Source organism: Dermochelys coriacea, chromosome 4 (assembly GCF_009764565.3).
Source record: "Dermochelys coriacea isolate rDerCor1 chromosome 4, rDerCor1.pri.v4, whole genome shotgun sequence".
Lineage (NCBI taxonomy): Eukaryota > Metazoa > Chordata > Testudines > Dermochelyidae > Dermochelys > Dermochelys coriacea.
The window spans coordinates 138,632,407-138,644,312 of record NC_050071.1 but is presented as its reverse complement, the minus strand read 5'-3'; the positions used below and the strand labels follow the sequence as shown (position 1 = coordinate 138,644,312).

The 11,906-nt window shown below is 45.3% G+C and overlaps 1 protein-coding gene across 1 annotated transcript; it reads left to right on the top strand.

Annotated features, from left to right (window-relative positions):
- The first annotated feature begins 9,491 nt into the window (after nucleotides 1-9,491).
- Nucleotides 9,492-10,454, top strand: LOC119855107 (vomeronasal type-1 receptor A14-like). The gene has a single exon (XM_038400550.1). It carries the CDS (start codon nucleotides 9,492-9,494, stop codon nucleotides 10,452-10,454), a length of 963 nt encoding a protein of 320 aa, XP_038256478.1.
- The last annotated feature ends 1,452 nt before the right edge of the window (nucleotides 10,455-11,906 follow it).

Sequence of the window (11,906 nt, the reverse complement as noted above, 5' to 3'; positions counted from 1 at the left end):
CCCCTTTATTACTGTTTTTTTTTTTTAATTTTTATAGCCTCTCTAAGCTCCCTGAGCATTTCACAGGCCATAAGACTTTATTGAATGAACTGGTGTTTGAACTTGAGCAGATCTTTTAGAAAATCATCCACTCTTGATTCAAAGATTTCCAGTAATGGAGAATCCGCCACCATCCTTGGTCAATATTCCCATGGTTAATTACCTTCTCTATTAAAAACGTGCACTTTATTGCTAGTCTGAATTTATCTAGCTTCAGCTTCTGGCCATTTCTCTTCCCCATGTAGGTACCTAGACTGTGGTCAAGTCACCTCTTCAATCTTCTCTTTTGTTAAAACTAAACACCTTGAACTCCTTGAGCATTTCACTATAAAGCATGGTTTCCAATCCTTTAATCATTCCTGTGGCTCTTCTCTGAACCCTCTCCAATTTATCAACATGCTTCTTGAATTGGGGACACCAGAACTGGGCACAATATTGCAGCAGCAGTTGCACCAGTGCCAAATCTAAAGGTAAAATAACTTTCCTATTCCTACTCAAGATTCCCCTTTTTATGCACTACAGGATCACATCAGCCATTTTGGGCACCACAGACGATTATCCACCATAACAGTTGATTACAGTTGATTATCCACCATAACCCCCAAGTCTTTTTGAGTTCACAGGATAGAGTCCCCCATCCTATAAATATGGCCTACATTCTTTGTTTCTAGATACATCACTTTACATCTGGCTGTATGAAAATGGATATTGCTTACTTGTGCCCAGTTTATCAAACAATCCAAATTGCTCTGTATCAGTGACCAGTATCTGTCCTCTTCATTATTTACCTCTCCTCCAATCTCCAATGTCCTCTCCTAACTTTATCAGGGATGATTTTATGTTTTCTTCTAGACATTGGTAAAGCCGTGAAATAGCATAGGGCCAGGAACTATCTGTGAGATCCTGCTACAAACACCTGCTCAGAGATGATTCCCCAGTTACAGTTACATTTTGAGATCTGTCAGTTAGTTTTTAATCCATTAAATATGTGCTATGTTAATTTTATGTCATTCTAGTTTTTTTTAATTAAAATGTCCAGAGTTACTACTCAGATGAGACACAAAAAGAGTCATAAGTAGACAAGGGCATAGAATGAAAACAGATATTTCTGAAAATTCCTGGGAAACAAAAATGCCATGAACTTGTTGTTGTTTTTGTTCTGTTGTTTCAGAGCTTGTTTGTACTAGCTGTTATATAACCTGTGCAGGCTGTGGCCCTCCAGCTATCCTCCCCCCTGCCACCTCACATACACACACCTCACCCAGTATTTGTTCCTATATAAGTAGAAGGACAGACACATGTTGAACTGCTTTGCTGCACTGGGACCTAAATTAAGTGTAATCTGTGAATCCAAGGGCAAGTTACAACTGTCAGCACCACAGGGATGTTATGATGTAAACAAGCTGGGCCAATGACCTTGACTGGCTGTGGGATTTATATCGGCCCAGATGTCTGGAAGTGAAGTTTGCGTGCAGTGGTATGATGCCTAGATGGGTACCTGCTTGGTGTATTACTCTGATGCTTAGTGACACAGGCATGGGAATAATCAGGGGACATGATGCAGCTGACTAAATAATTTTGAATGACCAGAATGAAAATTGTTTTCTAAATGAACCTTTAGACAGTCCTAACGTATTAATGGAGTTTGGTTTGAGCTCCCTTCAGGGCAAAGAACACACACTGAGGCATGTTCCCTGTAATAGGCCAGTCAGTCCCCTTTCAGGGAGTAGTAGAGTTTGGGGCCAGCTGACCCTGTTCCATGTCATGGCCCCTCTAAGGAAACAGGTGTGTAAGAGAGCAGCAGACAAGCTGGGAACGGGAAGAGAGGGGCAGGTGCTAATCGGGGAGCTCTCTCCTGAACAGGATGAAACCCATCTTTTTGCTGACTTCTGGGGAGAGGAGAGAAGTTCCATGCAGTGGGCCTGGAACCTGCATATTGGTAGGTCAGGAAGCCTGCTTGAGTCAGTGCACGGCCCCATGAAGGAGGGTGTGGAATCCCTGCATCATGAGGAAGGAGTTGTGGGACCAGGGCAGGAGAAGACCTATGAAAAAGATTCTCCCGAGAGGCCTGGGGCTGTAATGGGACTGGCAGAGCTTCCTCGCTCAGTGAAGAGAAAACCAGGAACCTGAAACCCCGTATGGAGGATGAAATTGGAAACCCCGAGAGGGAAGGATTTGGGCCTGAAAGGCCAGCAGAGACTGTATTTTACAGAGATTCGATACGCTGAACCCCAGGAAGGGCGCATTACTTAAAGTACTCTAGGTTGCCAACAAACTATTGGGGAAATTAGGAGGGCACTGTGGGCGAGGAGCCGTGAGGGGGGTATGCCATGGTATGAGATGCTTCCACTCTCCCTTCCCATCAGTCTCCCCCTCAGGAATTGTTTGTATCCAGATGTCTTATGGAAAGTGTCATGGTTCAAAACAATCCTAAATCAATACTATTGAAAAGACCTGTTTCACAGTGCCATGTTGGTTGAACAGGGACTGTGTGGACTGGATTCCTGGTTTTCCAATTATTAAAAGGGATATTTAGGGCTGACATCAAACAAGATAAAATTTAAAAGAATGAAATAAAAGATTCAGCTGTTTGAATCTGAATTCAGTTTTTCCTCTCATTTTTTGATTAAAATAGCTGATTTTCTTATCCCTAGGCCCAAATCCTGTATTGTTTAAGGTGGTAGAATTCCCATTAACTTCATCTGACTTCTTTTGTCTGTAAGCAGGGTCTGAATGAACTCTCTCCTGACAGCTAGTTGGGGAGGGGGAGAGACTTCAGGAGCAAACTGTATTTACATGAACACACCTATTCTGCCTGGATGTCGAGCAGACGGAAGCTGTGTTGCTCAAAGTGGTCAACTTTGGCTGGTGTTGGTTACAGATCATGTTAGTACTGAATGCAGGGATAGAGAAATGTTATCAATTCTGGTGTCTTTATCCTCTGAGTGAGGGGGAGCAGAACTGTGCTTAATTAACCTGTCCCAATGGGGGGTCACCCTCGGCTGAAAGGACCTCGTTAAACCAGGGGCTCAAATGCCAGACCCCTGTGAAAGTAGAGAGAGATGGGGACAGGTATCCCAGGTAAGAGGTGTGGACTCTCTTTAAGGATCCCCAGTCTGGTTTAACCTGTTTCTCCCCACTGTTCAAAGATAGACCTAAATAGGCTGCATTACATGCCTTCTATTATTATTAAGTAATCAATGAGAGCTGAAATCACTTGTGGTGGGGCAGTGTTTCTGCCCAGCCTGCTGAGAGCTAAAAATCACTAAGAGACTGACCTGCAGAGGTCACAGCAGAAAGGCAGGTGACAGCATAAGGTGACTGATGGGTGGCTGGTGGGAGAAAGTGGCAAGCAGTTGCCAGCAGGAGCAGCTGGTAAAAGTGGTGAGCAGTGGCTGGTGGGGCAGGCCAGGCGATGAGGAACTGTGGCTGGTGGAGCAAGCAAGGTGCCGCCTTCCCCAGGTGAGAGGTAAACTCACCAAGATACACTCTGAACCCTGGGTCCTCACTGACCAAGGACAACCACTGTGAGTGGGATGTGGTGAGGGAGCAGAGGGGGCACAGAAAAGGAACTTTTGGTTGTAGAACTCAAGAACATAAGGCAGAAGACTCTGGCCCTCACACTTTGGGGTGGGTGTCCTGCTCACAGTTTTATGTTTATGAATCCTGCTTGTGGCATTTTCCCTAATTAATGTTGGATGACTTCTCTCCTTTCATTAAAAGTTTATTTTCTACACTCAGACTCTGAGCTTGCAAATGGAGAAGTATTGCCTCTCAGAGGTGCCCAGGGGTGGTGTGTAATTCTCCCGGGTTTCTGGATGCAGGCTTGAGCCGGTTCTGTGTTATATTGTTGAAAAAGAACCCCTAGATATTGAATCCAGCCTTGGTTGCTGCTGGCTCCACCTGGCAGAAGGGTTACATTTCTTATTAAGTGAGGACTATAACTCAATACAATCATCAGGGTGCATAATATAGCTTACCTAGCACATGGTAGCTCTTATAATGTCGATTACATTATTTCAAAAATATATCATTAAGTTGTAGTCACCTTTACTATCATATGCGTGTTCCTGGAGATATTCTTCTGGTTCACAGAAGAATATTGACCTTCATTTGTTAAATAGTAATTTTTCTATAACTGGTGATCAACTTATCCAATAACTTCTGCCCAAACCCATCAAATGTTGATAAATTAGGCAGAACTTTGTTAAACAGTGTTTTAATAAAGTGGAAGTCACTAGAATTAGAACATCCACTGCTTTGCATTTGGTACGCAGCAAGGGTGAAATCCTGGCCCAATGAAAGTCAATGACAAAACTCGCACTGATGTCCCTGGAGCCAGGATTTCACTCCAAATGTTTTTTTTTTGAGCATCTCTGATTCTAGAATCAATCTTTTCTAGAGGAACAAGTTGCTCTTTCAGGTGCTGCTTTGCTCTTGGTCTAATGACGCATGATACACTTTCTGGCTATCTATAAGATGATACCAACCTTTTTCTTTCAATCTGTCCGCTCTTGCGTTATTGCCTTGCTATACTCATGGCAGTTGCAAACCTCCAGCACTGACTCTTGCTGTCCTGTCATCTGACCACAGAAGTTCTAGGTCAATCTGTATGCCTACAATTCACGACAGAAGGTTTCTATTTCAGATACTCTGAACACTTAGTCGTTGTTTCTATTAATTATATCATCTGTTGCTAATCTAGGATACCCGTGTTTTAAAAATATATGGTACTTTTGATATGGCTTAACTCCCATTAAGTCTGAGATGCTATTACACATATGCTGAGAAAAGATTATCCCCGCTCATGTTAGTCTAGTCTATGTGAAATATTCTTGATAATTTTTAGTATCAGAGTTCTCCAAGGATTGACAGTCTCTGAGGATCCTCTCCTTTGAAATATTTAGTCTCCCCTATGGTGGTTCATGTTCTTCTGGCTGGCCCCATATGCTTTTATTAAGCACATTTTGTTAATTATAATCATTTTTAAAAATTCAGCACCACACGCTAATTAATTTCACATTTCTCAGCAGATCTTGACAAGATGGGAAGCACCTGCAGAGGTGCTGTGTGAATGTGTGTATTAAGTGGTGACTGGAGAGCCAGGGAATTGAGGTTCTTGTGACTGTCTCAGGAATCTAATTAAAACAAATCCCAAAGCACTGAATTTTGAGGAGATACAAAAACTCTACATCTAGAAACAGGAGTAGGAAAAAAGCCACCATCCATAAATTATTCAAACTCTTTCTAAAACACCCTTGGTCACAATTATGTATTAATTCTATGTTAGTGGCACATAAGCACCCCAATCAAAGATCAGACCCCCATTGTACTAGGTGCTGTTCAAGCATGTAACAAAGGTGACAGCTCCTGCCCCAGAAAGCTCATAATCTAAATGACAGACAAGATGCATCAGGAAGCTAAAACAGTCAAATACGGAGGGAAAGAGTGGGAGGTAAGGCAAATGAACAGAGCTAGGCAGAAAGTTGTGTTCATAATAATTCTTTAAAAAAAAACTTTATGAAAAGGGAGTTACTGGATTTCCCAATGCATGCTGCATTCTGTGTCTCCTTTATTCCACAGCTTCTCAAGCCAGGAGAAATGAATAGGTATCAGGAGTTATAACTCCCCTCTCTTTCTTTATGGGCTAGAGAGAAAGGGATCTCCTGTGGTAGGGAGTTCTTGAACCTTTTCTCGGTTGTAATATGGGGTCATGGAGTGGGGAACATTGAAACTCACTGCTCGAGATAAGCTCTTGAGATCAGAGATTGTCTTTACCTTTGTGTCTTGAACAAGAGCAAAGCACAGTGTCAGCACTAAAAAAATAATAAGTGTCTGGCATTTTAGTCACACAACTGCTGTTAAAGTGAGGGAGAAATGTAGAAATGAACCTGGTCATTGCTCAGGAAATGGATGGAAAGCAGTCAGAGCCCTGGGGCTGATTGTCTACTGTAGAAATAGCTCTATAATGGGGCAGATTCTGAGCTGTTAACTTCCTCAGCACAGAAAGTGCAGCCCCGGTGGCATTAAGGGCAAAGATGGCTTAGCTTTTGGGGTCTTAATTTATGGCAGTCTCCTTGAATCCCCATAGTGTGTTCAGCACCATGGACATGGCCACTGCTGCCCTGATCCACCCAACCTCAACACTAGGCTTGCCACAGGGCAGTATTGGGCTGTTCAAATCAGCCCTGTGTTGGGGGAATTCTCTCCCAGGCCATTGTGGCTCCTTTGCAACGTGGCCTCATCAGCTGGGCCCTACTAGGGCCTGGAGAAGTTGGTAGAAAATTGTTCACAGCATTTTGTTTTTAGGGGTTTGCCACATTGTTTCAGGCACTGTTGGGGGGGAAACAAATTCACATAAAAATTCATACTTTTCTGCAGCTTAGCTGGCAAAATCCACTTTCAGTTGGAAATATCGGGTGTTGTTTACTTCTTACCTTGGCTTATACCGAGAAGTCATGGAGGGATAAATCAACACACACATCTGTCGTGTAGTATCTAGCCAGACACACAGAGCAAATGGAGACAACAGTGGAAAGAGCCAGGGAGTCGCGCCTCACTTCCAGAGCTGGCACAGGGCTCTGTACTGGGTCTCACACCCTCAAAAGCCCACCCCACGCTTTGGTCCAGCCAGGCCAGAGGGTAAGTCATGTTCAACAACATGTCAGCTAACAAGAATTAAACCTTATTGGGAGTAGGATGGATTTATTCTTGATACCTGACATGCAGCCAAACTCCTTCCATGAATAAGGCTGGCTTGTGTGAGTCAGGACAGGTAGAGTGGTTCCTCAGTCCTTCCCTATCTCATGAGGGTCACTGCAGTAAGTGACATCATGGGAAACAAAGCCGAGACAAACAAAGCTATTGTGCTTTTTTGTATAATTTTATTTTCCTACAACTACCAGTGCACAAGTGATTCCAGTCCTGCTGGAAGGGGTACTCCGGGCACTCTGCAATGACTAACACAGTGGCCACATAGATGCCAGTGTTGACAAGAACTGTACTATACGCTTCCTATCCAAATGCAATGGCCGCCTGACTGCAGAAGACAGGCCGGTAACCGACAAACAAAACCCTCTCTGCCAGGGAAAACCTTTTCCCTTCACTTAGAACAGAGGAAGACTGAGTGCAGTGAGGGCGGGAAACAATGTGAGGAGAAAAGGTGGTTGAAACGTTTCCCTCAAAATATTTGTTTGGTGGGGAAAAAAAAGATATCTTGACAAATGACTTTTTGATAAAATGGAAAATTTCACATACAAAAATTTGCTGCAAGCTAAACCTGAAAGTGTATCGGTTTTCGACAACTGAAAATGTCGAGGGTTCAGTTTTTTCCAACAAAAACTTGAAACCTTTGGGAGAAGCTTCTCAGTTAAAATGGGAAGGGGGTGGATGGCTTTGTTGAAATATTTCATGGGGAAAAAAAATTCTCCTGGCCAGCTGAACTTGAGGTTCTGTCTTGCAATTGGCATGTACCAAACTGGCCTTGTAGCGAGGCAGTGACCCTGCTCCTGAAAAAGGTAGACAGATTGCGTGTGGCTGCAGCTGTGGCCGCTTCACCAATCAGGCCACAGCTGGCCCTGATAAAAGGGCTGAGGGTAGAGTGGGGTCAGATCTCTCGAGAGAGAGAGAGAGAGAGAGGAGGACCTAGCTGTCTGAAGGAGCCAGGGTACCGGAGGCTGAGCAATTCTGGGGAAGGGCAAAGGAGCTGGGGAGTTCCAGCCTGGCAACTCCCCAGGCTGTGTTGGGTCCCCACTCCCCACTTGCAGGAGCCCCCTAGCCTGTGTTGGATGTCCACCCCGGCCTGAAGGCCAGGCTCCTAGACTCTTACTTGCTCTACCCTGCTTGAGGGCTGGAGCTCTAGACTGCTGGGTACCCTGCCTTGCCTATGGGCCTGGGCCCCTGAACTGTTCACTGCTCTACCCCGCCTGTGGGTTTGAGCTCTAGAAAAAGCTACTATCCCCCTGGCACAGATTGCTGTTCCAGGTGTATGACAGCAAAGAAGCATAGCCGCCCTCAGAGATTGACAGTGAGGGACGGCCACGCACACCTACCCGCCTACAGTACTAATCGGGCAAATTCCTCAGGCATCAAAGTTCATGCTACTTTGATGCTTGAGCCAACTGTAATGAGGGTGGTAGCTGGCTACTAAGATCCCCAAAAGGGACCAGCAGGAGGTGGGACAGTGGCCTATGTCACCTCCAGGCACTTCCCCAGCAGGTCACCCCGCAGCATAATTCCACCTTGTATCTGGAAGCTCCGGGGCCCCTTGTGCTCTCCCACCCCATCTCACCCCCCACCAGCCAGTGCAGCTGTTGTTATTATTTATTGTATTACAGGAGCACCTAGGGAATCCAACCAAGATTGGGGCCCCATTGTGCTAGGTGCTGTACACAATGAGAGAGTCCTTTCCCCAAGGAGCTCACAATCTACATAGAGAAGGGAAGCCAAGGGGATAACTGTGCCACAGAGAGAGGGGAAGTGACTTGCGAAAGATCACACAGTAGGCCAATTGCCAAGCAGGGAGTAGAACCCCAATCTCCTGGCTTCTAGTCCTGTGCCCAAACCACTGGACCATACCCCTCTGTTCCATTGGAGCCACGTGGTCAGGACTTCCCAGGAGAGGGGTGGCCCCTGGAGTCCCTCTACAAATGGAGTTTGCAAGTGCAGAGGGGGCTCATGCTGGCTCCTGAATGTCTGTTCTGCAGGGCTGGGAATGGGGGTGAAAGTGTTTTCCCCATCTACTCTGACACCTCTAGATCTCCAGAGAGTATCCCTTTTGCCCTCTATATCCTTCATAAAGGCCAGGCAAGCATAATATAACCCTTAATTAACATTGGACCACATCTTAAAGTCAAGCCCGCCTCCTCTCTCACACACAAACACCCATCCCTATGCAGCTTTCTGTATAATTCTGCTTACCCGTTCGTTAATGATCACCTCCCCTAGGTAACCAGTCACAGCCGGTCTCTTAGCTGGGTACATAATGCAGGTTTCACTCAGTCACAATGTGAGCAATTTGGCTGTTCCTATCCCATCACTCCTTGAAGTAGCCTTTTCATCTGAAAGCCTCTCTAATTATACAGGCAGCACTTTTTATCATGGCACATTTTCTATTAGTCATTGCTTAATCTATATTGCACCTACCCTTTCTTAGCAGAATAAGATAACGGCGGTTACACAAACAACAGAGTAATCACGCTCCTGAGCCTTTCATGAGAGGGACTATAAAACCTCTTGTCCATTGCCTGGGATTGGGGGGGGGGGGGGAAACAGGCCTGCTGAAAAAATAGAGGCTTGGTAGGATTGCTGTATTGTGAACACACTGCAGAGGGCAAGAGGCGGAGGTGATATGTTAAAGCAGCCTAGACAAGAAGGGGGAAGGAAACAGGAGGAAGTTGAGAAACAAGCTGGGAAACTCAAAGCAAACTCTTCTCTCCATTGGTATCGTTAGGATGTGTAACCCTATGTATGTTGCGTACATCCTCATTTATCTAGCAGCATTTATCGGCATGATCGGCAACCTCATCGTTGTCTTTGCCTTCGTCAGTAATGCCGTCCGGCACAGAGCCCTTCTACCTTTGGATAGAATCATTGTCAACATGGCCCTGGTGAACCTCTTACTCTGCTGCTATCAGGTAATCCCTGGGCTCATCTTCTTTGTCAGCGCCAAGGCTTTTGGAAAGCTGAGCTGCAGGATCCTCCTCTACACTTACCACACGCTGAGGCTGATTAGCATCTGGTCAGTGGAGAATTTAAGCTTCCTTCACCTGATCAAGATCCGAAGACCTAACCACCGCTGGTCAAAATTCATCTACAGGCACCAGGGGCAGTATGTAAATAGCGTCCTTGTGGGATGTTGGATCTTTACCATCGTTTTCCATATCCCTTACCTTCAACATGACGGAATGGCAGAGAAGAAGATTAACAAGACCATAGAGTATCTGGCAATTACAACCTGCTTAAGCTACACAGGGACTTTCATCATGAAGTTCACCACCTACGCATCGGTCAGTTTGGACCTCATCTTCATCGTCCTTGTGATTGTCTTAAATGGCTTCACCATCGACCTGCTCTGCAAGCACCGGAGAAAAGTCAGGGCCACTTGGACCACCAACAGCAGTTGGAACAAGCACACGGCCCAAGCCACAAAAATCTTGCTCTCGTTGCTGTCCATCTATGTGGTTTGCTGGATCTCTAATGACATGGTCTGGATTGCCATCATTTCTGGGTTGCTCGAAAGCGATTTTGAAAACAGCGTCCTCAACGGTGTCTATGGAATTCTGTCCTCCATTTATTACTCTGCCAGCTCCTACGTTGTGGTGTTTGGCTACAGAAAGGTCAGAGAATACCTGGCTGAAGCCTGCTGGTGCCTGAAATGTGAGAGGCCCACAGTCATTCAGAGCATGGAGCTGTAGCCTGGATGTGGTATGAACCAGCTGCTGGCTCCTTCATCCTCCAGAACATAAACATAGTTCTGCAACCATGGCTTTCTTTGGACCTTTACAATAGCCCTCAGACCAGCCTTTTGAAATCCTGCCTTGGATATTGCTTGAAATTCAGAAGATTCCCATTTGCTTTCCCCGCCCCCGACCTTTATAGCAATATTCATACTGAAGCAGTATCAAGCAGGGTGGGGAACTATTCAGATAGCAGACCTATTAGGCACTACACAATGGATACAGCAAGGAGATCTGCCGCAGAAAACACCCAGCAGAAAGCGTATTTCAAAAGGCAAGCGACAGGTAAACATTTGCCTTCAGTCAGCTGAAAGCAAATGGAAATACTCCAATCTTTACCAACCCACGGTGGCACTGATCTTAAACAAAAGACTGAGCGCACACATGACCCTGAGCGTTCAGGTGTTTGATGTTCATTATCTTTTACAGCTGCAAAGGTGGCAGGGGAAGAAAGTATTGTTTTTTTAAATATTGTCACTGTCACCAAAGCAGTCTCTTTTTTCTGCAATAGATCATTGAAACAACAAATGCTCACTGATGTTCCAAGCAGTCTCCATGTACATGTTCAGCAAATGAAATAATTAAGGAAACTGGGAAAATTAACTGAAGAATTCTCTTCTAAACAGGTTCTTATACTGTGCTCATCAATGTTGTATCTTGAGCACCTTCTAGTACCGTATTAAGCAACATGACTAACATCTGTTACATGTTCGTTCTTTCATCCTCTCCCCAGGTGGAGAAACGTGTGCCGTGGAGTTTCTTGTTTTGGTAGGGGTTTCTTTTTGGATGGGTGGAGAGTTTTGGGGGGTAGATTTGAAGTGGGAGTTGTTTTTATAAATATACCTGTTGCTCTGTATTTATGTTAGAAAAGGCAGATGAAAGCAATATACCTTGCACTTGCTGGTGAAGTCTACGATGGTCCTTAGTTTCTGGGGGAGTTTGTTCCATGGTCTCAGATTGGCCCCCAGGAAAGCTGTGTCTCCTGCACAGACAAGCTTTACTTTTATTGTACAGAGCTTCATTGTGTCAGAGTAGTGGAGCGGTCAACCACGGTCTTCATCCTGGAGCTTTAGGATACGTCTACACTACAATTACACACCCATGGCTGGCCCGTATCAGCTGACTCGGGCTTGTGCAGTCTTGATGTTCAGGCTCAGGCTGGAGCCCAAGCTCTGGGAACCTCCCCCCTCATGGGGTCCCAGAGCCCTGGCTCCACTCCGAGCCCAAACATCTACACCATAGTTTTACAGTGCTGCAGCACGAGTCCCATTAGCCCAAGTCAGTGACATGGGCCAGTGAGGATGTTTAATTGTAGTGTAGACATACCCAGGGTGCAGGCCATGGAGCACTGTGAAGATAAGTGAACCTGGTATCAGATGATGCTTTACACCTGAGAAAGCTAATGTGCAA